The sequence below is a fragment of the Drosophila pseudoobscura genome, chromosome X, assembly GCF_009870125.1.
Source record: "Drosophila pseudoobscura strain MV-25-SWS-2005 chromosome X, UCI_Dpse_MV25, whole genome shotgun sequence".
Taxonomy (NCBI): Eukaryota; Metazoa; Arthropoda; class Insecta; order Diptera; family Drosophilidae; genus Drosophila; species Drosophila pseudoobscura.
In genome coordinates, this window is record NC_046683.1 from 55625729 (window position 1) to 55652417 (window position 26689).

Consider the following 26689-nt stretch of genomic DNA (forward strand, 5'->3'; position numbering starts at 1 on the left):
ATTTCCGGCTCCCTGGGAAAACATTTATATCAGAATCGGACAACGATTTAATGGGTCATATATAATCAAAATTTTAAGAAATCGCCAGATAAGGAGTGAAAGATGGGTAGAAATTTCTCGGCCAGACTGAGTGATCGCGTGAGTACTTTTGCGATTACTAATCATGACTTCCGATGAGTTTATGAATGAGATCAGAAACTCTTCAAATGGGATCTGAAGATGGTCTCTTAATGATAAATAACTCTAATATAGTCAAATGTACGAAAACAGAGTTAAGCGGAGAGTCTTGTCCTGATAAACTAGCTTTGCTTATATTTACGACTCCTCTTTCCGGTAATCTCCCTCCATAAATATCGTCAATGACTCAGAATATTCATCAAGTATAAACAAAACAGTTTACAATATGTGCAAGATCCCACGTTCATTATAAAGTGTTCGTATTCAATAGAAATGTCTAGACCTCACGCGATGGGTTTGTTTGTATTGGTGCCTTTCAGTAGCTTAATTTATGTCCGCAGATTGCATATACAGTGGCGCAGAGGGTTTTTCCTGACGCGATAGATAGTTTGTTTTTAATAAATTTGAAAATTGTAATCCAACGTATTCAGAAATATTACGCTCTAGTTTTTTAATGAGTAAGTGGCGCCTCCGCAGAGATCAGAGGTCATTGCCTGAACTACATTTGAAAAAGTCAGTTACATGTGTGGCTCTAAAACTATCAGCGAGGAACTATTACAGCTGGGCTGGTGGTATCCTTTGTTGTTGTTGTACTATCAACTGCATTGGTAACTTACCATGACGTCACTTTTTTAATCCAAATTCCACAAAATCTGCTTAACAATTTAACAGCCAATTTAAAGCTGGTTGCTATAAAATCAGCCATGCTGTCTGCTATGGAACTAACAAAACTGATTGCTAGGAAACTAATTGAACTAATACGGAACAAATGTAATTTGATTTGGTTGAATAAAGAAATCTATATAAAGAATTGCAACCAGAAATTAAAATAAATTCGACTTGTAAAAAGATAAACATTCACATCAGTATGTAAATAATGTAGCTGTATCGAAAGTCAAATGCAGTTTCCATTTCTGCTGCCCCGCAATATTGGGAGCTAAGTTGGCAGCGCACATAACGGACGATCGATAGAATAAGACAGAATAATTTTAATCCAAATATTGCATCGGCGTTTGTTGGTATTGTAGTCTTCTACATTGCGGAATATTTTTCAAACTTATTTCTAAACGTGTCAAATAATAATCATTCGCGAGTTTCTGTGTTGCTCCGTTCTTGCACCGTTTTTGTGTCTTTCGGCTCCGTGTTTTTCTCTTACCGTGCTTTTCTTAACTTTCAAGGAGTATTATAAATTTGAACAGGCATTTGGACCCATCGTTACGGGAACAAGTCTTAGTGAGAAATAGCTCAGCTCCACCAAACATTTTAAAATGCAGGGTCATACACTAAAGCCATAAATTAAATACATATGACTAAATCACACAGCGTATATAGCAACAATCGAACTCTGAGGGTATCAAAAGCTTCGTCACGCAAAAGTTTCCATATCCACGTTTTGTTTTGTGTGTTTGCGCTGTTATCTTTCGCGCTATTCTTTCCTTTCCTTTCCCCTTCGCATTTACATGTGTCACTTTCGCACGACCTTGTCCGTATGCATATATAAATAAAGCGACAGCGTGGGATAATTTTGGTCAAACGCTGGTCGGAAAATGGCTTGCATTCCCACCCACAGTCCGTCTACCCATTAAGGCAGCCAACAAGTGTGTGTTGTGCGTGTAGACGGACAGACACATAGCGAGAGAGACAGAGAGAGAGAGAGAGAGAGAGAGTGGAGGAGGGAGAATGCAAATGCGTAAATGATAGAGAGACGGAAGGGAAGCGTAAAATACCTACGCTAGTCTCGTTTGCAGCACGTGCCAAACACATTTATTTACGAGCGAACATCTCGGGTCTGCGCAGTCTCAGTGAGTGTCAAACTGCGAGGCAATTGGCAAATAAACATTGCATACTTTCAGGCGACGCGGCGAACTGCAGTATTATCCATGCGCCAGGCAGAAGGAGCAGGACAACGCGGCGCAACCGTCCCGCCACGCATCTCCAATCTAAGCTCACTACATTTCACACTACCAATAGTATAAATATTTGCTGCAATCAATACAGCGATGAGCCCAAGTGAGTGCAAGTTACTGAAAATTGGATGAATCTCGAATCTCATCCCTACTCCCCTGAATCAGTGTCGACAAAATGTACGAGGAAAAGACGGAAAATTTCTCCAAGTGTGTGTGTGTGTGTATCCGTATCTGTATCTGTATCTGTATCTTTTGTGTGCTACCAAATGATTGCAATTTTTACGCTGACGCTGCAACGCTGTGATCCGCCTCAATGGAACTTGACATAGTCTCCCCCCAGGGCCTGTTTTTTTCTCAGTGTGTGTTTGTGAGTGTGTATATGTGTGTGCCCCAAAGTGTCCTCGACCCATACTCAGGCACAGAATCGCATTGTACGTACGCGTACTTTGGAGGTCCACCCAATGCACGTCATTCGCCCTTCACCGATTCTCCATTCTGAATATCCATTATATATATTTTTTATGTCCCTCAAAAGCTAACTCAACTGCATACCTCATTCAAATTCAACACCTTATTCATTTTCTAGATGCACAAGCATGCAGTCGTTAAAAGCTATTATTCGCGAGAATGATGATAGTTTTTATAATGGGACACTTCTCAAGCATTCGCTAAACGATTGAAGCTGTGGCTATAGAATGCTCTCATTCGGAACGGAGAAGTATTCTGTCCACAGTCGTCACAAAGTGACAATTAAATTAGTCAAAGGTGCGAAATAGAGCAACGCTTCCACGCTTCTGCGGAGTGTCATACATAAAAGTGAGATTTCATATGAATCTCTTCGGATACAGTGAAAGTTCTTTAGGCAAACAAATTTCAGTGGGGAAACAGTTCCCTTAGAATACGTACGTAGGTATGTATGTATGTATATTGTATTCTAGTTGCCATCTAAGTTTTTTGGACTGCACTCTCGGATAATTCTTTTCTGGAACCTATTATAAGGGAAAGTTGTTTGATATGAGTTTGATGTAAGGGAACGAAAGCCTTGTCACGATATCGTTACTTCCGGTTTTTTCCTAAAATCAAATACAATTCTAAGATAACTAAGACTCATAAATAAATAAATAGAGGGCAGCATTATCGCTGCCCGCAGAACTATGTAGTCCACAAATCCAACCGAATGTCGCTCCTAAGCGAGATTATTATTATTTTATCAGGGGACACCCTGAAAACTGCTTTGCCCGCCTGTGACTGTGGTCCAAGCTATAAATTAACGAGCGGCAAGGGCCGCGGCTCTACTTTATACGCGGTACTCACCTTTCATGATTCATACAAATCGGTCGAACTGTTTGGGTTTCTTTCTAATCTCACACCAATAAATGGCTAAAATTCTAGATATGGTCATCCTATATGATTATGCGTTTTGTCGTATCTACTCGGCTTTTGATGCTGATCAAGGAAATATATACTTTATGCGGTCGAAAACGCTCCTTTCTGGATGTTACACACGTCCACTTTAACCACAAATCTAATATACCCCTATGCTACTCGAGTACCAGGCAAAAAAACGTGATGAAAAAGAGGAAGATGTTAGAAAAAAATGTGTATAATTATATTTGTACAGCTGTAAGACTCATCATGTAACAAACCAAAATTATATCTCAACAATGATATAACACGATAATGCAAAAATGAAAAACTAATGAGCGCCGAAGCGCTTCGTGATCGATGGCTGCCGAACCCAGCACAGCACAATACATGGCAGACACCAGCACTACATCAGCAAAGCACCACAGTGCCCATCCAAGCAACCATCCAACCATCGTTTCCCCATTCCCATGCCGATGGTTTGGGGGGTACGTCACACTCGCGAACGAGTCGCCGTCGGGTTCGGTCCGCTGATGATGTTTCGCTTTCGATGCAGCTTAGCGGACACTGCAATATTCGATTAATTTCATTTTCCCTCATTCGGCCCCAGCCAAGGTTAACAACGGACGATTTTATTTATATTCCCCTCTTGGCTGAAAATTTCTTTCTAGGAGACTCGACTTCTCGTGTCACCAAAAACAAAGCAGAGCATATGCATGCATACTCGTATGCGTAGATTTGTATGGTTTTCAAGTGTTCCGATTTTGTAAATAATAAACATATAAACAAACAAACGTAAATCTCATTAAATTCATTCATGAGTAATTGGAATTGGAATCAGTAGCGTATCTATCTGTAGGCCGATTCCCTATGCTCGATTAAGTGCTCTGCCGCCGGCAGTGTAGTGCATTAATTACCGAGTCAAGGAACCCGTTTGTCAGCAATTTCAAATTCGTTTTAGTGTCGGATTCCGCTACGGCTGGATAGATAAGGAAAAGCAGCTTTAAAACAAAAATCATTCCATAGGTAAGACATTCTATAATTTTATCATTACTTTAACTGTCACTGGATATTCGGACACAAACATGTACTTTTTGTAGCCACAATTAAGTATTAAGTATTCGTGTGGGGGCCAACTAAATGCTATGGCTGACAAACGCATACTTCTGGAACGATGCGACAGCGCAGAGACGGAGAAGCTGGTCGTGCATATGGCCAAGGGTTCAAGGGGGATGCTCCACCTGACCCAGTCCCGGTCGCTGCCCTGGAGTTGCCTGCTGCGCAGGAAATCTCTCCTGGGACTTTTAGTGACTTTAATATTCTGCTACTTCCTCATCGGTCGGCCGGAGTGGGTGAATGTCCTGGACCTGGATGCCCTGCATAACGATAACTATTACACGGTCCGTCATTATTCCGAAGTTCCTGGCATGGATGGTGAGTGGCTTATCTGCATGTGTTTTTGTTGCTTCTTTATCTTGTGTTTTGTTTTTTTGTTTTCCTATCGTCTTGATTGGTCCCGCCTTTATGTTATATATTTCGTATATCCTGTCCAGTATCCGTTATCGATCTGGTTGAAGATAATGAAAATATTAATTTTGTGCCGGAAGGCTTCCTCGTGTACAGCAATTCCTGCAAGATCAAAGAGGTCGATCCATACAAACCGGAGGTGATGCGCTTCTTCAAGCGCGTCAAGTACGTGCCCTGCAAGAAACTGCCGCCCCTCACTAGCGTGAAATTCAACGAACTCTCCCGGAGCTATGTCCTCAGCGTCAATTCGACAGCCTTCGGTGGATACAAAGTGGGCACTTCGATTAATTGCTGCTACATGGAGGTGATACGGGTCAATGAGACGGAGGTGGCTTATTCCAAGTGCCACCGCTTCATATTCAAGATAGTGCTGCCCAACACGGTGGAGGCAATCATTGTGAAGTGCACTTCGAATGGAGAGCAGATTTATATCAATGGACATGCCACGATACCCATTAAGGAGGCCGTGCAGCAGCGGCTGAAAAACCGGGTGGAGAAGAAGAAGAAATTGCGGCCGCTCAGTGTGCTGATGCTAGGCATCGACAGCATATCTCGGGCTAATCTTATCCGGGCCATGCCCAAGACAGCGCAGTATTTATATGACAACAAATGGTTTGAGCTGGCGGGCTACAACAAGGTAATATCTACTATTTAGCTGTCGTTCCACTCGGTATACAGGACTCCCTCTCCTTGTCTCTCCTTCCCGGTAGGTGGACGACAACACTTTTCCAAACATCATGGCCCTTGCCACCGGCTACGATCTTCAGAGTGCGAAAAAGGCTTGCTCTCCGTATGAGGTGGGTGGCCTGGAAAAGTGTACCTTCATCTGGAACCTGTACCAGAAGCACGGCTATGTGACAGCCTACGGGGAGGACGCCACAAAGATCAACACATTCAACTATCTCAAAAAGGGTTTCGTAAAGCCCCCAGTGGACTACTATCTACGTCCATATCTGTCCGCTGCAGAGGACAAGCTGGACCGCACCATAGTCATGGGCCTTCCTCACTGTCTGGGCTATGAGACGGCCGCGGAGCATGTGTATGACTACGCCATGGAGTTCACGCGTCGCTTCCTCAACGACACTTACTTCGGCTTCTTTTGGACCAACACGCACAGCCACAGCGACATCTCGCAGACCAGCAGCATGGATGCGTACATGGTACGCTATCTGGAGCGCCTGGTGCGCCAGGGGACGATGGACAACAGTGTGGTGGTGTTCTTCAGCGATCATGGCGTACGCTTCGGACCCACACGGACCACCTGGTCGGGGCATCTGGAGGAACGACTGCCCGCGATGTTCATATGGCTGCCAACCCATCTAAAGCGGGCACATCCAAAGATTGCTGAAGCTCTGCGCCTAAATCGCAATCGTCTGACTACGCCCTACGATCTGCACATGACACTGAAGCACATACTCACCCTGTCCGGGCGAACGAATGGTCTGGAGTCGCTAGGATCAGCCCCTTCCTGCCCACAGTGCCAGAGCGTCCTGTGGCCCGTCCCGGAGCAACGCTCCTGTACGGATGTGGGCATTGAGGATCACTGGTGCACATGCTGGTCGTATTACAAAATATCGACCAACTCCAAGCAGACGCGACACATGGCGCTACGCGTTGTCGCCCACATCAATGCGTTTGTATACGGGTTCCGAAACGGATCGGTTTCGAAGCTCTGTATGCCGCTCTCCTTGGCCTCCGTCCAGTCGGCGTATCAGGCACACCGGAATGCCCTTGATCCGGAGAATACGCGAACGGTTCGCCTGACCTTTGTCACAACGCCCAGCAATGCCTTGTTCGAGGCCACGGTGCGGCACAATCAGACAGACGACAGCATGACGGTGACTGGGTCCGTTAGTCGCCTCAACGCGTACATTGGCGAGTCGGACTGCATTATGGATTCGGCTGCCAAAAAGTATTGCTTTTGCCGGAAAAAGAAAACAGGATAGGATACGAAAAGAGGTTAGCCAAGATAGCCCCAAGTGCCGTTAAACAGATTTGAATCTGGTATTACAATAAACCTGTACATAGTGCTTAAGCTAGTCCTAGTTCCCCTTGTACATACATATATATATATGAGAGTCTCCTGTATTATGCTCTAAGAGATCTTTTGCCAAACTTTATTTGTAAGTAGCTATGAATACTCGTATGTTTATGTATTGGTAGGTCTAGTGGCTGTACTCTTGTTACTTTTTGTTAATAGTCAAATTTCCTTTATTAAAGGAGAGTGTCAAATGTATCATACACATCTGTAGTATGTACTAATGTACATATTCTCATGTGGCCACTGATCTCCCACTGTTAATGTCCCATTTTAGCAGCTTTTCCTGGAAAGTGTACTTCGACAGGAGATCCTTAAGCGCTTTGAAGAGCTTTGTGATGGATCCAAGGCGCTGCATTTCATTGTAATGCCCAGGGCACGCTTCCACACACAATTCCAATTTCTTGTAGTCTTCGGTGGCTCGCATAGCAAAGTAGCCCATTAAACTTACCGATTGCTGTGGATTTCCGCTTCTCGTCTTTAGCATCTCCACAGTCTGCTGCTTGTGAATATCGAAGTACTGGCCAGGCTGACCTGGCAGTAGCTTACCGACTCGACCTGTCCAGGTGTCCACGGTGCCCCTGATCAGCCACTTGTAATAGCAGGGCTCATTTGATTCCTCTAGTTCCAGGTCAAGGGAAAAGATCTCCGTCAAGACATTCTTTATGGTATCCACGTAGCAGAGCAGCCAGTAGTAATATATTGTTCGGTTGTGTTCAATGTATTCGCTTAAAACTACAGAGTGCAAGCTCTTGAGGTCATTCTTGCTGGGAAAGATCAAATGCGTGCGCTTTGTTTCAGGGAGGCACGTCGGGACATCCCAACTAACTCTTGACTGATCTTCGACGTTTTCTGTTTCAGTCATTTCTGGATGCTGTTCTGTCGGAACTAGTACTTTTTCTATTTGCTGTTCGGTGGGAATTGCATTACCCTTGGACTTCTTGGCTGGCGTTGGCCGATGCAATGACTTCTCCGCCACCATTTTTTCTGCCAGGCCGAATAGAAGGTAATCATAAAGTTTCTTTGGATCTGCCAGCAGCTCCGGATTTTTAAATGCCTGAGCGGCCATAACCATGCATTGTCTTATGTACAGGAAATCTGTCTGAGATATATTTCTTGCGACATTACGCTGCAACTCAAAGGGATCTTGAACGCAAACTGTGCGATCCATATGAAATTTTTCAGGTGCTTCGCCGACCGCATCCTGAATTGCAGCTAATTGTTCCTCGTACTGGGGATAGCCGCCCGGTGTGGCCAACGTAGCGACCTTGTCTACGGCGCAGCCTAGAAAGGGTGACAACAGGGTCGTCTCGAAGTCTATGCTTGTACAGAATGCAAAGAAGTCGCCGATTAACTCGAGCGTAGACATCTGGGCAGGTAGTGGCGGCACTAGCTCAAGGCTGTACGCGTAATTAACTCCGTTTACATTGATGGGTTCGGTACGAGTCTGCAGCTCCTTGATGGACGGCAGCAAGTTGCGCACTTGGAGGTTAACCAGAAGTAAGCTGAGCAGACAGTAGCTATTCATGCCGCCCATTCGAACGACTTTAAGTTTTTTTCCCCAGATTTTCAGGAACAGAGCGAGCTTGTGCAATTTGTCTTCGCGGCTCATCAGGTCTCTGATAAAGCGAGAATTGTATGTGCTGTTGGGATTGGACATATTGATGTCGATGTGGAGACCTGTCAATTGATGCTTGCAGCGAATAATGGGCACCCGGGCATGTCGAATGTTTGTGACATCGGTAAAGCATATCGAACGGTGCAGAAGCCGCAGTACTTTGTTGAAGAGCCGCTTTGGGCAAGATAACTGATCATTCGTAGACTCCAGATACAAGTCAATGTCGCTGTCTAGACGAAGCCAGAGGATTAATTATTCTAGCAGGCGAAACATCCGCCAAATGTACACAACCACTCACCATCTAAAGCCAATCCGGTAACCAGCGAGCCAAAGGGAAATACTTTCACTTGTAGAGCCTCTTCCCTTTCAAAGCAGTTGCGCACGTGGCTGAAGGTACGATTCAGGCGTATCGAGTCAGCTTTATAAAGATTCAATATTGTCTCCAGGTACTGGCCGTCACTGGTCTTGTCAAGAGCCTCCTGCAGCTTGCTTCGTTCGCTTTGGGTTTGATCGCTGGCCAACTGCTTGGTTAGGGCGCTGAGTTTTTGCCGAAATTTTTTTTGCGTGTTTTTTGTGTTCTTGTGCTTCTGCAACTCGTGGGCCAAGCAATCCGTCACATTCTGGAAAGGGGCAGCACACACCGTGCAGAAAACCATGTCGGCGGCACTGTCACCTGGGGCCCGTGTCTCTGCTGGGACCCGATCTGGAGCCAACATTTTTTCTGGGAAAAAATCGAAGCAAATGTGGTTTCGTATAATTCAATAATACTATAATAGTAATAATTTTAAACGCTCGTCTTTTTTTGGACCGTGTTAAAAAGATTTAATCAAACATATCAACAATAGAAAACACTTCCAAGAGCGCCAAATAGAATGAAGCCATTTCAGTGCGCCCCCTCGCTACGTGTTTGGTTTGGTAAAGTTTTTGCAATCTCACTTATTATTTTCTATTTTTCAGCCGTTTTTGGTTTGTTGTATTTTGTTTTGTTTTCCTATCGTCTTCAGCAAGATGAACTAGTAATCGTTCATGTATCATGTTTTTATACCCGATACTCAAAATGAGTATTGGGGTATATTAGATTTGTGGTAAAAGTGGATGTGTGTAACGTCCAGAAGGAATCGTTTCCGACCCCATAAAGTATATATATTCTTGATCAGCATCAATAGCCGAGTCGATTGAGCCATGTCTGTCTGTCCGTCTGTCCGTCCGTCCGTCTGTCCACACACTCCTTTAAGATGTCACTATAAAACGTATATCTCAAAATTTCGTCCCACCCCCTTCCGCCCCCACAAAGGACGAAAATCTGTTGCATCCACAATATTGCAAATTTGAGAAAACTAAAAACGCAGAATCATAGATAATGACCATATCTATCAGATTGGTAAATCTGGATCAGATCAGATCATTTTTATAGCCAAAAGGAACAAATCAATTTGCAGTGGCTACGCAGCGTCCGACGTCACGCTCAGACTGATTTTCTGTCTCCCTCGCACGCACTCTTTGTCGTGTCGTTAAATATTAGCGGCGTCTGCCAGAGGATAGCCATACTGACTTAGTATCGGGTATAACCGTAGAGTTGCGGTGTCCGCAGCAACTCACAACGTTCCCCCTCGTTTTTTTTTCGTTAGTATATTTACAGTATATTTTTAAAATAAGACGGTATATTTTGGTATATTTCTATACGGTCTATTTTATCAATGAGTCCGCGGTCACACTTCTCCTATTGGTAATAAACAATTTTATCGGCTCAGAAAATCAAAATTGTCCACCATGAGGCTATTAGTTCTTTACGGCAGCCAAACCGGTACTGCCCAGGACGTGGCTGAGCAAATATGGCGGGAATCGCGTCCACTGGGGTTCCATGGCCCCGTTCTATCCTTCGAGGACTACGACATGCAGCAGCTCATCGAAGAGCGGCTGGTTGTGTTCGTGGTGGCCACCACTGGGGACGGTATAGAGCCGGATAACATGAAGCAGGCCTGGCGATTCTTGCTGAAACGAAGTTTACCGGCCCAATCTTTGCAGGGACTTCAGTTCGCGTGCCTGGGCCTCGGGGACTCCAGCTATCCAAAGTTCAATTACGCTGCCAAGAAGCTAAGCAAGAGGCTGCTAAACCTGGGAGCCACCTCTGTGTGTCCGCTGGGGTTGTGTGACGATCAGCACGATTATGGCCATTTGGGTGTATCCCTCACCTGGACAAGGGACCTCTGGACGTCACTAAAGTCTATTCTAGGCATAGAAAAAAGCAAACAGAACGGGGCTAACAAGACTGTGAGCAAGTGGCTTGTAAAAGAGCTTCCTGGCTCTGTGCCCCTGATTGTGAGGCTGGAGAACCTTGCCTGGACGCAGAAGCAAAAGTGTCACAGCTTTAAACTGAAAGACAACATGAGGACAACAGCAGAGAGTCACTTTCAGGATGTGCGCTTCTTGAAGCTCGAATCCTTGAGTGAATATCTCAGCTGGGAGCCTGGCGATGTACTTGACTTGCAGCCCCAAAACAGCGATGAAGCGGTGAATACATTTTTTGAGCTGCTAAGGGAACACAAACTGAACTTCGATGAGACCACTGCAGTGGAGGTGCTGCCTACTTATCCGGACATGCCACTGCCCATGGCCTTTGCCGCGCCCATAACCCTTGTCCAGGCAGCCAAATATGTCTGGGACTTGAGCGCCAAGCCGAGACAACGATTCTTCGAAGTGTTGGGCCACAATTGCAGCGATGAGATGGAGAGCGAGAAACTCGCCGAGTTCTGCTCCGCCGAAGCCATTGATGATCTGGTGGCCTATGTGAATCGTCCACGGCGCACTCTAATTGAGGTTTTGCAGGATTTCCGGCATGCGACTTCCACGCTGACGCTATCGCAGCTCTTTGAGATGATGCCACTGATTCAACCGCGCAGTTACTCAATAGCTTCGGATGCATCCTCTTCCACGCTAGACTTGCTCGTGGCCGTCGTCCAGTACAAGACTATCTTGCACACACCGCGTTTGGGCCTGTGCTCCAACTGGCTGAAACACTTAAGGACGGGAGTGGAGGTCTGTGGCATTGTCAAGAAAGGCACAATGGTGTGGCCCCAGGATCTGGCAATTCCCCTGATTATGGTTGGACCAGGCACCGGAATTGCTCCCTTCCGCAGCATCATTCAGAACCGATTGCATGCCCAGTCGAAAGGATCCCGTATTGGTCCACTTGTTGTATTCTTTGGCTGCCGCAATAAGGCTGCAGATTTCCATTTTCAGGAAGACTTCGAAGCCTGGACTAAAGACAAACTTGTGGAGGTTCATTATGCCTTCTCTCGGGACGAGGATAGGAAGGTCTATGTCCAGCATCAGATTCTGAAAAATGGCCATCATTTGGCGCAACTAATCAAGGAGCAGAATGCATATATCTATGTGGCGGGCAACTCCAATAACATGCCCAAGGCAGTTCGAGAGGCATTTATCGAGATCCTTGACGGCCAGGGCGATTATGTGGATCTGATGCTCAAGCAGCGACGGTATCAGGAAGAAACGTGGGCGTAAGGTCAATTGAAATTGCTTGTACTCGTATGTGTTCCTATTTGTACAGTTTTGGACGGAAATTATATCTTATATCTATGAACGAACGTGTAGTACATTCTCAAAAGTCTTCCATCAACTTATCCGAGGATGTGTGACAAAACGGACAGTATCCCTTTTGCAGCACCTGCAGCTCAAAGTCCTCGGCATAGAAGAGCTGCAAATGAATCAATTTTATTTCATCATATATTTACCATAGATAATATAGAAAATTACCAGCAGACACTGTGGGCAATAGGTGACTTGTAGATCGGGCAAAATATTGCGATAGTACACATTTCGTACGTTCTTGCCCTGTCGCTTGAGTATCAGCACATGATTTGGATCTATGGCACGCAGACCATTCCGATCCAAGCTCAAGGGCAAAGCACTGGCCACATCTTCGTTGAAGGGATCTGTATCCTCCACATGCTTGGCCGGGGCCAGTAGCAAACGCTCGGCCTCGGCATCCGATATATCCACTTCGGGATAGAATTGTACTAGGGGTAGGATTTCTACGGGGCAAAGAGTTAAGTTAGTAAAGACCATGCCTTGCTGAAATGCAGAATCACATACCAAATGAAACAAACGAGAATATGTAGTCCTGCCTGCAGGTCGGGCAGCAATTGCTGTTCAAATGTTGACTGTAGTTAGAACACTTGTAGCACAGAGGCAGCAGCTCCTCGGGATCATTGAAGCCACTTTTGCATGCCTTGCTGTTTAGGAAATTTAGCTGGAAATTCAAATTTGAGTTTCATTCATATTCGAAATCGATTTTCCTGGTCTCGCAACTTACATCAATCTGCTCTTGTACTCCGGCCGGTGGTTTGAGTGACTGTAGTCGCTTGTTGATCAGCAAACACAATTTGTTGGCCTGCAGGAACTTCGCCTGCTTAGCCAAGGTAAACAGAACAGAGCTGGAAAAGGGTATAACAGATGAGCCTGTGGCCTCAATCAATGGGGATCAATGCTATGGCTTACAACATGCTCACACCCTTGGGCACGCCCTTGTGCTCCACCTCATTAAGTATGAAGCGGCTGACGTTGAACAGACTGACGGGCGAGTGAGTGGTGAAGGGTTCCTTCATGTAGCTGTAGATCACGGCATAGGCATAGTACACCTTGGCAATGCGCAAATGATTTCTGTATTCGGCCAGATTATGATCGATTGGATTCTGTTCACTGTTTACAAAAAAATATAAATTAACAGTCGTTGTTCGTAGCGCGCCAATAGTAATAATAATAGTAACCTACTCCTTTGCATGGTAAATGTCCAGAGATTGCTTGGCCAGTAGCCAGTAAAAGTAGCTCGCATCTAGATAACGCTCCTCCAAGATGGCCGTGATGCTCAACTGCTTCAGCAAGCGATTGGCTTCCTTGGTCCGTCCTGCCTTCAGATATGCTAGCAAAATAAACGAAAAGTAAGACATCGAATTGCCGCTTCAATTGGGGAGAAAACTCACCCTGATGTGCCTCTATAAACTGATCCGTTTCGGCGAGCCATTGGCCATGCTGGTAGTGCACCGTGGGCAGCAGCTCGGACAACGATTCCGCCAGACGAAACGCCTCCGGCCAGTCACGAACCTCTACGTGCAACTGCACGACCTGAGCCTCGTCCCCGAGCTTCTTGAATATTTCAGCAGCCAGGGGCAGGGCTTTTAGAGTCTTCAAATTCTGCGCCACCGATTCCAAGGCATCGCGATCGCTGAGGCTGAGGCGCCGTCCGATATCGTAGAGACTAAAGCAAGCAATTCAGTATGCAGGCAAGGATCTATCAACGCCAGGATCTACTCACACATCCGCCCATCCCTGTTCGGCCACAATATCGATGGCCTTTTGATTCTCGCCAGCCGAAAGCAGGAGCTCGGCAGCAGCTCGCGGCTCCTTCACGGAATAGGCCCATTCCGCTCGCTTGCGCACAAGTTCCTTCTTTTCCTGCTCAGTGCCATCTCTAAGATACTCCTGGGCCAGATCGAACATGCGCAAATCGGTGTACATCTCGAGAGCCCGTGGCGTCTGTCCACATTTGAGAAACAAGCGAGCGGCTTCCTTGAATTTGCCAGCAAATGCACAGTTTTCGCCCAAAAGCACCTCTTTGGGCACTGCCGAACGTTGCTGTTGGTCCCGCAGTTCGCTGATCAGCTTGAGCCACGGCAGATTCCTCACCTTGACATACGCATCGCGGGCTATATTGATATGCAGGGCTTCCAGGGCCGATTGGGCCAGTCCCTCCCAGTCGCCGGTGGTCACTCCCAAGCAGGCCACCTGGTAGGCTTCCCTGGAACGATAGAGATTGCATTCTAGATGGTCATTCATTCCGAAAGATGATCAAACTTACTCAAACAGGCCTGCCTCAATGAATTGCCACATGGTGGAGCCCAAGGCCAGGGGAGTGTTGTGCATTATATTTCCGCGCAGACAGAAAGCAGTGGCCCCACACAGACCCACCACCACGCCGTGCATATTCTGCGGGGCTCGAGGCGGCAAATTTCCGACTCTCACACTTAGGCCACCCGTGGTATGAGTGTAGCAGAGCATGGTATCGAGATGGGTGTTCCAGGTGACGCTGTTCACACCAGTGTCCTGATAGAGTATGGTGTCGTTGACAATATCCCGCACCACCAGACGGCCAACATCATCCACCACAGCGATTTTGCTACGTTTGGCATTGATGTCCAAGCAACGGACCGCTGAGACGGCTGTCGTGATCAGCAGGGGCAGCGAGTTGTTGAGAAAGATACGAAATACTTGACCATTCTTCAAGCCCACCATCAGGCCTTCACGGCCGACTGGGCCGCCAGTCACCTTGATATATCGTATGAAGGAATCCATTATCCATTCTCGTTGCAGGATGCCAATGAAGTCCAGGCACTGCAGGCGCTTCTCCTGGCACAGGACAATGTGGCGACCGCAGACCACCAGCAGGCTGCAGTCAAACTTCTGTTGAATCTTCTCCCTGACTTTGTAGTGCATTGGTTGATCCTCACCAGAGCTCAGCTCGTACAGAACCACTCGCTCTGGCAGCTGCACTGCCAGCCGATTGCGATAGATGGCTATTTTCTGGACGAGATCCCGGCACTTGATGCGCACCTTTTGGCCAGAGATCAGATGCTGAATGATCACATCGCACATGTTCTCTCGAAAGGCGTATCGTTCTCTGTAGAGGGCGTGCACTGTACTCGAGGCTATGTTGAAACAGGCCAGCGTTCCATCCTGGCAGCCAATGGTGTAGGACTGCCCGTTCGGATGCAGCGCCACGGACCATATCCACGTGTCGAAACTGTCGCCCAAAGTTCCCAATCGTATCCCCTCGCGTGTGAAGAAATGAAGGCCGCCCGTGCAACCGCCGACCAAACAGAACTCTCCGTTTGGAAAGTATTGTAGACAAAGGGGATCAAAGCCCAGGGTTCTCTCCTTGCCTATCATTTGACCGCTGAGCGTATGGAATGAGAGTGTTTGGCTCCAGTCTACCACGGCAATAGTGTCCACACTACCTGGCCCGGCCGCTGGGCAACATTGTACACTGAAAACGTTGCTGTTCGGCCCACCCGGCCGATCGATGCGGCCCTTCTCCTCGCCCAGCTTGTTTCGTATGGAGATTGTGCCATTGGCTAAGCCCATGATGAGGTACTGGCCATCGTTTGTCCAAGAGCAGCCATTTACACGAGCTGATATTTTGTACTTTTGCACAGCCTTCTGATCCGCCGACCAGAACGCAAAATCGGACATCGAACAGGAGGCCAAATGGTGCGAGACGGGATTGAAGCTCATGCATTGAATGGAATCGCCGTGCCTGTATGGAAATCCATATCTTTAGACTATTCCCCCAATGAAATCATTAGCATTTCCACCACTTACGAGTACTTAAGTAGCCCTTCCAGTTGCGGCGACCATACAATGACCATTTTGTCGGAGGCTCCGCTGGCAAAGCGTTTGCCATCGCGTGAATACGCCACACAGTTCACCGTGTCTTTGTGCGCCTTCAGCGTATTCAGGAGTGATCCATCGCTGGGATTATAGATGAGCAAACGATCGCCGGCGGCAACCACTAATTGGCTGCCATCCGGGGCGTAGCAAACGCTGTGTACGCTGCAAGAAATGGCTTTCTCAGTGCGAGCAACAGGCTGTTATGCTGTAAATACACTACCTGGTCTCGCCATCTTTGGTACTTGGGAACTCTATGCGCTCCAACCATTTGAGGACGCCACGCATTTTTGCACAGCAAAAAATAGTCCTATTTTACTGGAGCTGCATAGTACTAATAAAAAAAAAAAATTGTTTTCTTGATTTGTTTACAAGCTGCGCTTCCATGACAACAAGAAAAAAATGCACTTTTCAACACTTTCGACTATCGATAAGCGATAGACTAGTATAAAACCGCTATCGCTGGATTTACAAGTGTTTTTCGTACATTTTAACAACATTTTAGCTATAATTAGCTTCTTTTGCTGTAAAATGAACAATCTGGACAGTTCCTTGCAGGCGCACAACAAATTAGAGAAGGTAAGAACTGTTGTCATATAATGATGCACCCACTAAAGCGGATTTGTACAGGAAGCAACAAATTTGGCTCTGCTGAAAGACCGAGTGGACAAGTATCATGATCTCTCCACGCAAATGTCCAGCATTCTTACAATCTTTGAGAAGCGCCTGGGAAATCTAGAGCAAACTATATTGCCAGTATATCAGGAAACAGAGCAACTTCAGAAGCGACAGCAAAGTAAGGCCTACGGAAATATCGAAGACACATATACTTAATTGGTCACCGCCTCTTTTCAGACCTAGAGGCTACACTCAACTGCCTGGAGAGCGTGCTGTCCCACTACGATATCTCCCAGGAGGTGTGCCAGCTTATACACCAGGGGCCACTGGAAGGAAATATATCCGTGTTTCTGGAGGCGCTGGCTAAGCTGCGCGCCGCCATGGACTACTTTTTGCACAACAACTCGCAAAGTGTGGAGCTGGAAAATGTCACCAGTCTCTTCAACACCGGCTGCGAGGGCCTGAACCAGCACTACAGCATGCTGCTGAAGAAGCACAGTGCCCCACTAAAGCCAGTGGAGCTGCTGGACCTCATCTACATTGAAGATGACTCATCCAGCGATGAGTACACCTCATTTCGCCAGTTGTCGCAGACCACCCGCGAGGAGTTATTCACGATTTCGCACTGGCTAGAACAAAACATGCGGGAGTACACCCACATCTATGCCACGGAGAGGGGGGATGTGGTGCTGCGCTCACTGCAGCTGCTTAAAGATCATCAGAAGAGCAACAGCTGGGGCCACGAAGCTTTGGTGAGTACCGAAACCGAATGCAACTCTGCGTTATTTGACATTTCGTGCAACGGGACTACTTCGAAAAAGTTTCCGAATGCTATTGCGCGCCGCCATTGCCATTTTATTAGCGCGTTCTTGCGTTTCATTGTCCAAGTGTAATTGTCATTAAATTAAATTGTGGAAAAAAAATGGAGGAATGCCGCACACCGACGCACAAAACCAAATTCAACTTTAATCTCACTCCCACGATGAGGTGGAACCACCTGAATGTGAACACATCGAATGTGCGTTGCTCCACTCCGATCTCTGGCGCTTTCCGATCGCCCAACATGTCGCCCATCCAGAGTATGAATACCATGCAGCTTTCCACGAAGACCATGCTGGGGAAGCCCTTCAACAAGCCTCCGATCAAGAAACATTTGCATCATATGCACCGAACGGAGGTCCCAGCTCCAGTCATCCTTCTATCCAAGAAGCAGGAAGATGGCGCCGAGCGGGAGCGTAAGAGCAACAGCAGTTCGGATACCCTCTCCGACGACTCGAATATTGAGACCTCATTGTGCCGCGAATCGCGTCGTCGCTCCATGATAGCCTCCAATCACTCGTACGTGTTCAATCATGGGGCCAATGTGAAACAAGTCCTCGTGCATGTTGGTCTGGAGAAATATGTGGATAACTTCGAGAGGGCTCACATTGATCTGGTCGATTTTGCCTCCATGGAGAGGGACGATTTAAAAAACATTGGCCTGTCCGCCGATGAGGATTGCACTCGCATTCTAGACGTTATAAAAGCCCTCTAAGGGATCGCTGGCGGATCTCAAACTTTAGCTTAAGATTTTCAAATGTGTTTTATGTACTCCCAAAAGAAATAAAAAAATGTATCTGTATTTAAACAATAAGAGAATGAACATTAATTTGTGCGTTTCCTTTGTCCAATAAACAAGTTGATTTTCAAACTTATTCCAGAGACCTCGCCATAGCGGGCGCCAAGCGGAGCCCAAGAAGAACACCTCAGCGCGACTACAGCAAATGTAATACGTGATACCCATCCCATTCATTCCAAGAGTTTATCTAATTTCACAATACCCTGCAGTTTCGAGAGGAAGGCCAATAAGCTGTATCTGCGGGCAACACAAACCATTGAGCAATCGACTGGATTCTCCATTAAGAAGGCTTCCTCCCATTCAGATCACTTGACCTCCGAGGACCTGCTCGATGGGGACCAGGAGCTGGACAAGTACCTGGTCATGCTGCTGGGCCTGCAGCGGCTGCTCAACTGGGAGCGAGCCATTATGCACGACATTATACCGCAGTCGAAGCACAACGAGGTCTTTGCTAGGCTCGCCTACAATGCCATCGAACTGGTGGTCAAGGATGCAGAGGCCATTACCCAGCGCATAATGCGCTGCATCTCCCGTAAGGAGTGGACCTCGGCACTGGGAATATTCTCAGCCCTAAAGCGCGTCATCCTACTGCAGCCGGACATTGAGCGCACTTACGATCCCGCGCAGCGTGAACAGCTCACTAAGGTGCTCAATAAACTACAGCATACGGGGGCCAAGGCCTTGGAGCATTTCCTGGACGTGGTCAAGGGCGAGTCGAGCACAAACATCGTAGGCCAGAGCAATGTGCCAAAAGATGCCACCGTTCACGAGCTGACCTCCAACACCATCTGGTTTATCGAGCATTTGTATGAGCACTTCGATGTGATTGGCTCCATACTGGCCCAAGATGTTCTATACTCCACGCAGCTGGACACCATACTGATGAAGAAAGCCCTGCCTGGCGAGGAGCGCAATAAGGCTCTGCTGGCCATTTACATAAGTGAGTGGAAAAGGAAATATATATTCTATTCTCTATTTCCTGTTTTTGCAGAGAAAGCTCTGGCGGAACTGAATCTTTCGATTATGAACAAGTGCGAGCAGTACAACGATCAGGCCACCAAGCATCTCTTTCGCCTCAACAACATCCACTATATCCTGAAGTCCCTGCAGCGCTCGAACCTCATCGATTTGGTCACTCTGGCGGAGCCGGATTGCGAGCATAGCTATCTGGAAATGATACGCGAACTGAAGGCCAGCTATCAGAAGACCTGGTCCAAGATGCTGCAGGGTATCTACTCCCTGGACGAGCTGCCCAAGCCAGTGGCCGGCAAAGTCAAGGACAAGGATCGCAGTGTGCTCAAGGAGAGATTTTCTGTATGTATATATATCCTGCTGCTGCTGCTGCTGCTCTATAAACTGTTGAATCTCTTGTCAGAACTTTAACAAAGACTTTGAGGAGGCCTGCAAGATTCAGCGGGGCATCTCCATACCCGATGTGATACTGCGCGAGGGCATCAAGCGTGACAATGTGGAGCACATACTGCCGAAATACAATCGCTTCTTCGAGATGTAAGTCACGGATCGATACGTATAGTAAGGACTTATCTCATGTTTTGCTCTTGACTTTGTCGTCAGGTATGCCGCCGTGCAATTCAGCAAGAATCCCGACAAATACGTAAAGTACAGGCCGCACGAGATCAATGCCATGCTGAGCAAGCTCTTCGATGACTCCGCCTAAACGTGGTGTGGCCAGGATTCCAGTGCATTCCGTTCGCCCGTAAGCTCGTAAGTTCGTTCGGGGGTTTAATTCAAAACTCAATAAATATCGCTTTAAAAAAAAATACAATACAAGACTATAGCCTACAAATATTAAATGCCAAGTGAAAAGAAGGCGCCACGATGCTCCCCTTAATAGAGGAAGTTAGTGGAGGGCGCCTCGGGGCGTCCACAGGCGCCATAGTGATGCACATCCACCGTGCTATTGGTGCGACAATTCTCAATGTCCAGGAAGCAGTCGTTCAGATATGTCTTGTTGTCGCTGCCGCAGACGGGCTCGAATTCCCTGGGACAAATGCGGGCACATCCCTTGAACTGGAAGGCAGCCAGGCAGCGCTTGAGGGGTACCACAAACACATGCTTGCCGCAGTTCTCCTTCCGCATGTGACACTCTGACTTGTAGAACTTGTTGTCCGATCCGCACACGAAATTCGGGGGCTGGGCATCGCAGTCCGAGTCACAGTCGGCGGTCAGGGCGCAGTTCTTCAAGGAAACGGCCACCACGCGGAGGTTGCAGGTGCGCCGCTTGAACTCGCACATCGAGGCAAAGGTGTTGCCATCGGAGCCGCACACCGGCTGCTGTTCGAGGTCCGCGCGGGTGCAGGCATCTCCGCAATCCTTGCTAGGCGTGTTCAGATCCGTGCAGGGACCAATGTGGGCCAGGTTAACGCCGCGTCTGCAAGAAGTCGTTGGGATTATGGAACTGAGGGGAATACTGGCTGAAGGTATGGAATGCACTCACAGGCAGGTGGCATGGGCCAGCTCGCATTCGTTGTTGTAGGTCTTGGCGTCTGTCCCGCACAGCTTGTCGTTCCGCCTCGAGCTGAAGATGGAGCCAAACAGATTGTTGAAGTCCTTGCAGGGCGGCAGCTGCTTGCAGCGAATCAGCCGGTTCTTGCACTTGTCCATGCTCATCTTCTGAATGGACTTGCGCTGTGGTCTGACACAAGAGAAGAGAACGAATTTCTCCATTAGAATGGGAAAGCTTTAAAGGATTAGTGCAAGAGTTACCCGCAGTTGAGCATCTTGAGCTCGCACAGGGACGAGTAGATGTTGCCATCGCTGCCACACACATACTGGGAGGGGGAATCTGCCTCGGCCTTGGGACACTCGGTGGGACAGGCGTCCGCAGCACTGCCGTGCCGCTCCTGGGGCATGCAGAACGAGAGGGGCACCTCGAACACGTGCTTCCCGCAGTTGGAGGAGCGCATCTTGCAGGGGCTGGCATAGAGGCGTCCGTCGGAGCCGCAAGTGGGCCTGGCCACACGCCAGCAGGACTCGCGGCACATCCTCGTCGACTGGCAGTGCTTGCGACTAGTTTTCACCACGCCCTGACCGCACGTATGCAGCTTCATCTCGCAGGTGGAGTTGTACACGTTGCCGTCGGAAGCACAGATGGGTCCGTCCTTGGGGGCGCTGTTGCAGTCCACGGGACAGGATTCCCGGATGGCGCTCGTGTTGCTGCAAGGACCCACATGCGAGAGCTTCACGGCAGCCAGGCCCACACGGCAGGACTGCACCCGCAGCATGCAGCGATTGAGATAGGTGCGCCCGTCGGTTCCACACACAGGATCCTTCTCCGTGCTGCAGCGGTGCTTGCACTCGGAGCCCTTGGACCGCTCACAGCCATCCCGCACGTCCTTCACCAGCGACACACCATTGCGGGCGCACGTCTTCTTCCGCAGCTCGCAGAGATTCGCGTAGATCAGGCCATCGCTGCCGCACACCGGCTCGGCTCCAACCGTCAGACTGGGCGGACACGATCTCGGACAGCTGTTGGACGAGCTACTGGCCCGGTTCTGCCTGCCCATCTGCGCCTGCTGCTGCTGTTCGGTCTCCTCGCGCAGCAGACTCTCGAGGGCGGCCGCTGCTGCTCCTGGGGCCTGCATCAGGGTGGACGACAGTTCCGGCTGGGCATCCTGGCGGTAGTTGATTAGCAGCGAATCTGGCGAGGCATCGGCACTGCGGTATCGTATGACAGGCGCCTGGGCAGGCAGCTTGATGATCTTAATGGGGGAGTCTGTGACGGCGCCTAGGGGGAAATATGAGAGAGATTTATTAAGCATTTCAAGCATCTAAAGGGTATCCCAACATCGATCAACTTTCCCTTGCTCTCCTACGAGTAGTCGCTGGCTTTGGAAGATGCGTGCGGAAGAGGCATTGCGCGGCATACAAATTTGAGATTAGTTCCAGCCTGAAGAACATTTTGCGCAGTTTGTGACCCACTGTCTAGCTGAACTCTTACTCTTCCTCCGCTGCCGCTGCCGCTGTCGCTCCCCCTGCCTATGCCTCTGTCATCACTCTACAGCTCACTGATCGCATGACCGACTCATGTAACCCCCCATTAACCGGAATAATTTGGGAGTTTATGGAGTTGCTCTATAGCCATTGCCGTTGTGGAGCGGGGGTTCTTCTTCGCTAACGGCAAACGACAAACGAAAAATGGGAAATGGCAAATGTTAGCCGTCTTTCGAGTCGATTCCAAGTACAATATGGAAGTACAATGGAAATTTAGACGGGATTGTGTGGGCTGGGGGATAGGAAGCTGGGGTAGGAGGAAAGGAAATACCCCGTACTATCAACGACCTCCATCTATAATTGTGTTCATGCTAATCCCAGCCAGAAATCGTAAGCTTAATCTGTGCTAAAAACTGCAAGTGAAATTTTCACACTAATTGCCTCCGGCCCCCGGTTCGACTATGAGATCGGACTTGGACTCGGACCGCACCGAATGTTTCTGTTGTCTTTGGTCGGATGTGGCTTCGTTGGTTTTGTTTGCAAAGAAAGCGACGGCAACGACGATGCCGCCTCCAGTTTTGGTACAGAGGAAGCACTCACAGATACGATGCCCACACACATACACACTGGGGGCAGGCACACCGGAGACGGGGACGGGGACGGAGACGAAGACGAAGACACTCTGCCACACAGAGTAGAAAATCTATTAGCGCTCTTTGGGGCTGCCACGATTGTTTGGCTGCGATAATTGAACCCACGTTCATTATTCCAATTTGTTTGAGATGAGAATTTCAACATTTCAGCATTCAAAGAAACGCAGCACAACAGCATTCCCCGCTTAATGGATGGATGGACGAGTAGACGAGTGGACGGACGGCCAGAGTAGCCTCCGAAGCCATTAAAGCTGGAGAAAATTAAGCGGCGTTAAGGAATTAATGCAGATGTAAACGATCTACGGGGCAGACATTCGTTCATTCCGCATTAAAACTATGCGACCCCCAATCCCATGCTCTACTACATTCCCTACCCATTCCATACCCATTTCAATCTCATTCCCATTCTCCTGCTGCTGCAGCTCCTCGTCCTCCGCACTATCGAATGCCATCAATTGCAAAAAAAAAAGACCGAAGCACACACCGTATAATTTTCAAAAGTGGAAAAAGCCACCAACCAACGCATTGCATTGCACTGCCCTGGGCCGAGGCTTGTGCTGCTGCTGCTGCTGCTGTTGGTGGCATGGACATGGACTCTGGCGAGAGACATGATATGTGAGCTCTGCTGCTGCTGCTTCTGCTGCTGCCCCACATCATGGACACAGTGGCACAGTGGAAAGCTGTGTGCAGACCAAACTCTGATCAATGGAAGAACCATACCCATGCCATCCCCATGAATCACTTTTCAAGTGATTTCGCAATTGATTAGGCACCATCCCAGCCAGCTGCTTCATTCATTCAAATCACATTCTCCGGCTAATTGATCTTTCACCCATCAATTCTGATGAAATACTGATATCAATTAATCGAAGAAACGATCATGTCGAGCCTCAGGCAAATCACTTGGGCTCCGCTCTGCGGTCCACTGCGGTTCGAGGGGTCGAGTCGATTCTAAATGAACCCTCTTTACAAGGGCCCTCTGCAGAGGAGGCAATTTTCCGCTTTTTTCCACTGTTCGTGCGGCCAGCATTTCATTTCCCCCTGATTCGCCTCCCTACTCCTCCTCCTCCTCTGTGTGCCGGAGCATGCCTTTAATGAATTTATTTGAATGTTGGACAAATTGTGCACGAAAATATTTACGAGCATGTTGTGCGTGGTCTATACGGAGGGGCGAAGAGCGGCCACAGAGGGAAGTGCTTGGGTGTTTTGGGTTGCGTTGCCTCTGCGATGTGTGCCAGTTTACATTCACTTTGAGGCACTTTCCGCACTCCGTACCTTAGAAATTAATAGCTGCTCTGACGACGCTACGACGGCCTTTCTACCAGACATCTAACACAGCACAGCATAGCACAGCTGTGGGTCTATCTAGATCCGGGGACTGTTTCGAGGCTCTTTTGGGGGGAAACCACTTTTCCTGCAGTGTAGCGTATGACTTACCATTAGTGGTGGATGCCGCCAACATTAACATGGCCAGCAGTGCGCCAAACAGCTGGCGCTTAAGCCTTAACTGGGGATAGAGCTGGCTCTGGCTATGGGCCTGGCTCTGGCTCTGGCTCTGGGCCTGGGGCCTTGTCTGTCTCTGGGGCTGGTACATTTTCACTGTCGACTGCACTTTCCTGCTGCTGCTGCTGCTGCTGTCTGGCTCTGGCTTTGGCTGCTGGCTCTGCTGCTACTGATCCAACGACGTGTGCGTGACTACGGCGCTTTCGCTCGTTAACAATTGAAATAGTAGCAACTGTTGTTGTAGTGGCTGCTGTTTGAGACACTCTCAAGTTCACTACCAGCTATGCGACGGCGGCAGCGGATCACGACACGACACGACTTTGACTCGCGTTGAAATGAAGAAAGTTTTCCTCGGCAGAGGTCTCCACCTCCTATGATGTCTATGCTGCACAAACCACACGCCACAAGACGCCTCTTAAACTGGTGCAAGATTACCGCAGAATCTGCTACTGCTACTGCTACTGCGGGAGGGCGCTGATGCTGATGCTGATGCTTATGCTGATGCTGCTGCTGATGCTGTTGCTGCTACTGCTACTGATGATGTTGCTTTGTCGCTCGATGACTCTCTTTCAACGATCGAATTAACGGTAGTCTTCTGTGTCTCTCTCTTGTGGTCACCACAGCTGTGCTCTGGGGTCTGGGGTCTGGCCCTTTTATGAGTTCATTCGTTGCCTATTTACTTCCCCCTTTGATTCCCCTCCCTCCTCTAGCTTCTGGCTATTAGATGAGGAGTGCTGCTGCTCCTCCTCTTGCGCTAAGCTAAGCACTTGACCTCTCTCTCTGTCTTTCGTCATACAATCGCACAATGGAGCATAATTTCTTTTTTATCGCCTGTGCCTGGCCTTTTCTCTTACTTTTTGCACGGTTTGGCCTTTAATTTGATTTCAATTACGCTTTGAGAATGCTTTTAAACACCGTTCCGTCCGTTCGTTCGTTGGTTCGTTCTGGATCGTATCGCTTTTTATTATGCACACAAAAAAAATTCTTTTCACAGCTTCCTCCCCCTGTATGCGGCTGCTCCTCTATGGCGGGGAGTAGTTCGTTACTCTTTTGCCGTTTGAATTTGATTTTGATGCGCGCTCGCTGAGATTCGCATATGAAGTGATCTCTGCGCTGCGCTGCTGATGCTGCTGCCTCTGCTTCTGCTGCTGCTGCTCTGCTCTTTCTGTGCTGTGCTGTGCTCTTCTCTCCACTGTATGCTAGGTAGGCCTCTGCTGAAGCTTACTGCGACGACGACGCTAGCGATTGCATTATATATTGTTGTAGTTGTAGCTGTAGTTGTTGCTGTTGCTGTTGTTGTCTTCGCGCTGACGTTTTCAATGAATGAATGGAACACACTCTCTGGCACGGCACTCACACATACACGCGCACATCCGATTTTTTACATTCAAAAAAATTATACGTTCTTATTGTTGCTTCTTTTCTTTTGTTGCACGAATTGGCTTCCAGTGCGTCTCGGTCTCACAGCAGAGTGTAGAGTCGTAGTAGTCCAGGCTCCAGCGAAACGAAGAGAAAGGTTTGACAATGCGCCGACGAATGGCACCGAATTTGCAATGCCAACAAATTTATATGAGTGAAAGGCAGCGCAGTCGACGCTGGCTTACACAGCGCTTACACAGCGCTGGTGCTGGAGCTGGAGCCCATATGCTGGAGGAGCTGAAGCTGAAGCTAAAGCTATCGCCTTGTTCCATGGCATCATGGCATATTGATTAAATGGAGTTGTCGGTATTTAAAATAACAACTTGGCCATGTTGTTGCCTGCCGCTGCTGCCTAATCGGTTTTGCGTACAAATTTAATTTGCCAAAAGTGGCAGCAAATGCAACCAAAAAGGCGAACCGCATTTGAAATTATAACACACACCACACCACACACACTCCATGCGCCATGGTCCGCGCTCCATGCTCCCATGCTCCATGCTGTGCGGTGCAGTGCGGTGCTGTGCTCCTCCTCTCCAATAGACACGATCCACACGATTCCGATGCGGTTGCAGTTGCAGTTGCAGTAGAAAGTGCAGCCACAGTGCCGCCGCCGCCGCCGCCGCAGTGCAGCTCTCGTTGCTAGCTGGAAGCTGTGTTTATAGACTTGTAGACTTTAAAGCCATAAATTTTACGCCTGAGTGGCGTTGCGAATAAGGGTCACACACACAAACACACACACATACAGATCAATGGCGGCGGGAGAGTCGCGTGCATTAAAGAAAATTGAGTGGAGGTGGAGGTGGAGGCGGCTGCACAGCAGCAGCAGCAACA

At 48.3% G+C, this 26689-nt stretch overlaps 7 protein-coding genes across 11 annotated transcripts; 4 read left to right on the plus strand and 3 right to left on the minus strand.

Moving 5' to 3' along the window:
- The first annotated feature begins 1106 nt into the window (after nt 1-1106).
- Nucleotides 1107-7212, plus strand: LOC4813943 (uncharacterized). 4 transcript variants are annotated; one of them, XM_033382651.1, is made up of 7 exons: nt 1107-1979; nt 2031-2187; nt 2671-2994; nt 4411-4475; nt 4550-4883; nt 5003-5613; nt 5687-7212. In XM_033382651.1, the coding sequence occupies exons 5-7, from the start codon at nt 4595-4597 to the stop codon at nt 6920-6922; spliced, it is 2136 nt and encodes a 711-aa protein (XP_033238542.1). In that variant the 5' UTR covers nt 1107-1979; nt 2031-2187; nt 2671-2994; nt 4411-4475; nt 4550-4594; the 3' UTR covers nt 6923-7212. The 4 variants fall into 4 exon arrangements, with proteins under 4 accessions (XP_033238542.1, XP_015043481.1, XP_001354104.2 ...); XM_015187995.2 differs by lacking the exon at nt 2671-2994; XM_001354068.4 differs by lacking the exons at nt 1107-1979; nt 2031-2187; nt 2671-2994 and adding an exon at nt 3133-4064 and having other exon boundaries at nt 4121-4475.
- Nucleotides 7065-9661, minus strand: mkg-p (monkey king protein). 2 transcript variants are annotated; one of them, XM_015187996.2, is made up of 3 exons: nt 9569-9661; nt 8931-9353; nt 7065-8862 (listed from the first exon to the last, which is right to left on the minus strand). In XM_015187996.2, the coding sequence occupies exons 2-3, from the start codon at nt 9346-9348 to the stop codon at nt 7250-7252; spliced, it is 2031 nt and encodes a 676-aa protein (XP_015043482.2). In that variant the 5' UTR covers nt 9349-9353; nt 9569-9661; the 3' UTR covers nt 7065-7249. The 2 variants fall into 2 exon arrangements, with proteins under 2 accessions (XP_015043482.2, XP_001354105.3); XM_001354069.4 differs by lacking the exon at nt 9569-9661 and having other exon boundaries at nt 8931-9548.
- Nucleotides 9662-10325: 664 nt separating this feature from the next.
- Nucleotides 10326-12233, plus strand: LOC6900886 (NADPH-dependent diflavin oxidoreductase 1). Its single transcript, XM_033381585.1, has one exon. It carries the CDS (start codon nt 10403-10405, stop codon nt 12152-12154), a length of 1752 nt encoding a protein of 583 aa, XP_033237476.1. The 5' UTR covers nt 10326-10402; the 3' UTR covers nt 12155-12233.
- Oseg1 (intraflagellar transport protein Oseg1) lies at nt 12152-16479 on the minus strand. The gene is made up of 11 exons (XM_001354070.3): nt 16317-16479; nt 16028-16258; nt 14508-15962; nt 13965-14447; nt 13633-13907; nt 13424-13571; nt 13151-13351; nt 12966-13086; nt 12746-12902; nt 12407-12684; nt 12152-12347 (listed from the first exon to the last, which is right to left on the minus strand). Exons 1-11 carry the CDS (start codon nt 16379-16381, stop codon nt 12252-12254), a joined length of 3510 nt encoding a protein of 1169 aa, XP_001354106.1. The 5' UTR covers nt 16382-16479; the 3' UTR covers nt 12152-12251.
- Nucleotides 16480-16526: 47 nt separating this feature from the next.
- Nucleotides 16527-20112, plus strand: Exo70 (exocyst complex component 7). Its single transcript, XM_002135208.3, has 8 exons — nt 16527-16672; nt 16724-16889; nt 16949-17463; nt 18412-18476; nt 18539-19269; nt 19321-19643; nt 19705-19838; nt 19905-20112. The coding sequence occupies exons 1-8, from the start codon at nt 16625-16627 to the stop codon at nt 20005-20007; spliced, it is 2085 nt and encodes a 694-aa protein (XP_002135244.2). The 5' UTR covers nt 16527-16624; the 3' UTR covers nt 20008-20112.
- mtrm (matrimony) lies at nt 17535-18359 on the plus strand. The gene has a single exon (XM_015187997.2). It carries the CDS (start codon nt 17634-17636, stop codon nt 18243-18245), a length of 612 nt encoding a protein of 203 aa, XP_015043483.1. The 5' UTR covers nt 17535-17633; the 3' UTR covers nt 18246-18359.
- LOC4813949 (agrin) lies at nt 20060-26012 on the minus strand. Its single transcript, XM_001354073.4, has 4 exons — nt 24374-26012; nt 21057-22077; nt 20788-20985; nt 20060-20721 (listed from the first exon to the last, which is right to left on the minus strand). The coding sequence occupies exons 1-4, from the start codon at nt 24528-24530 to the stop codon at nt 20178-20180; spliced, it is 1920 nt and encodes a 639-aa protein (XP_001354109.2). The 5' UTR covers nt 24531-26012; the 3' UTR covers nt 20060-20177.
- Nucleotides 26013-26689: the final 677 nt, after the last annotated feature.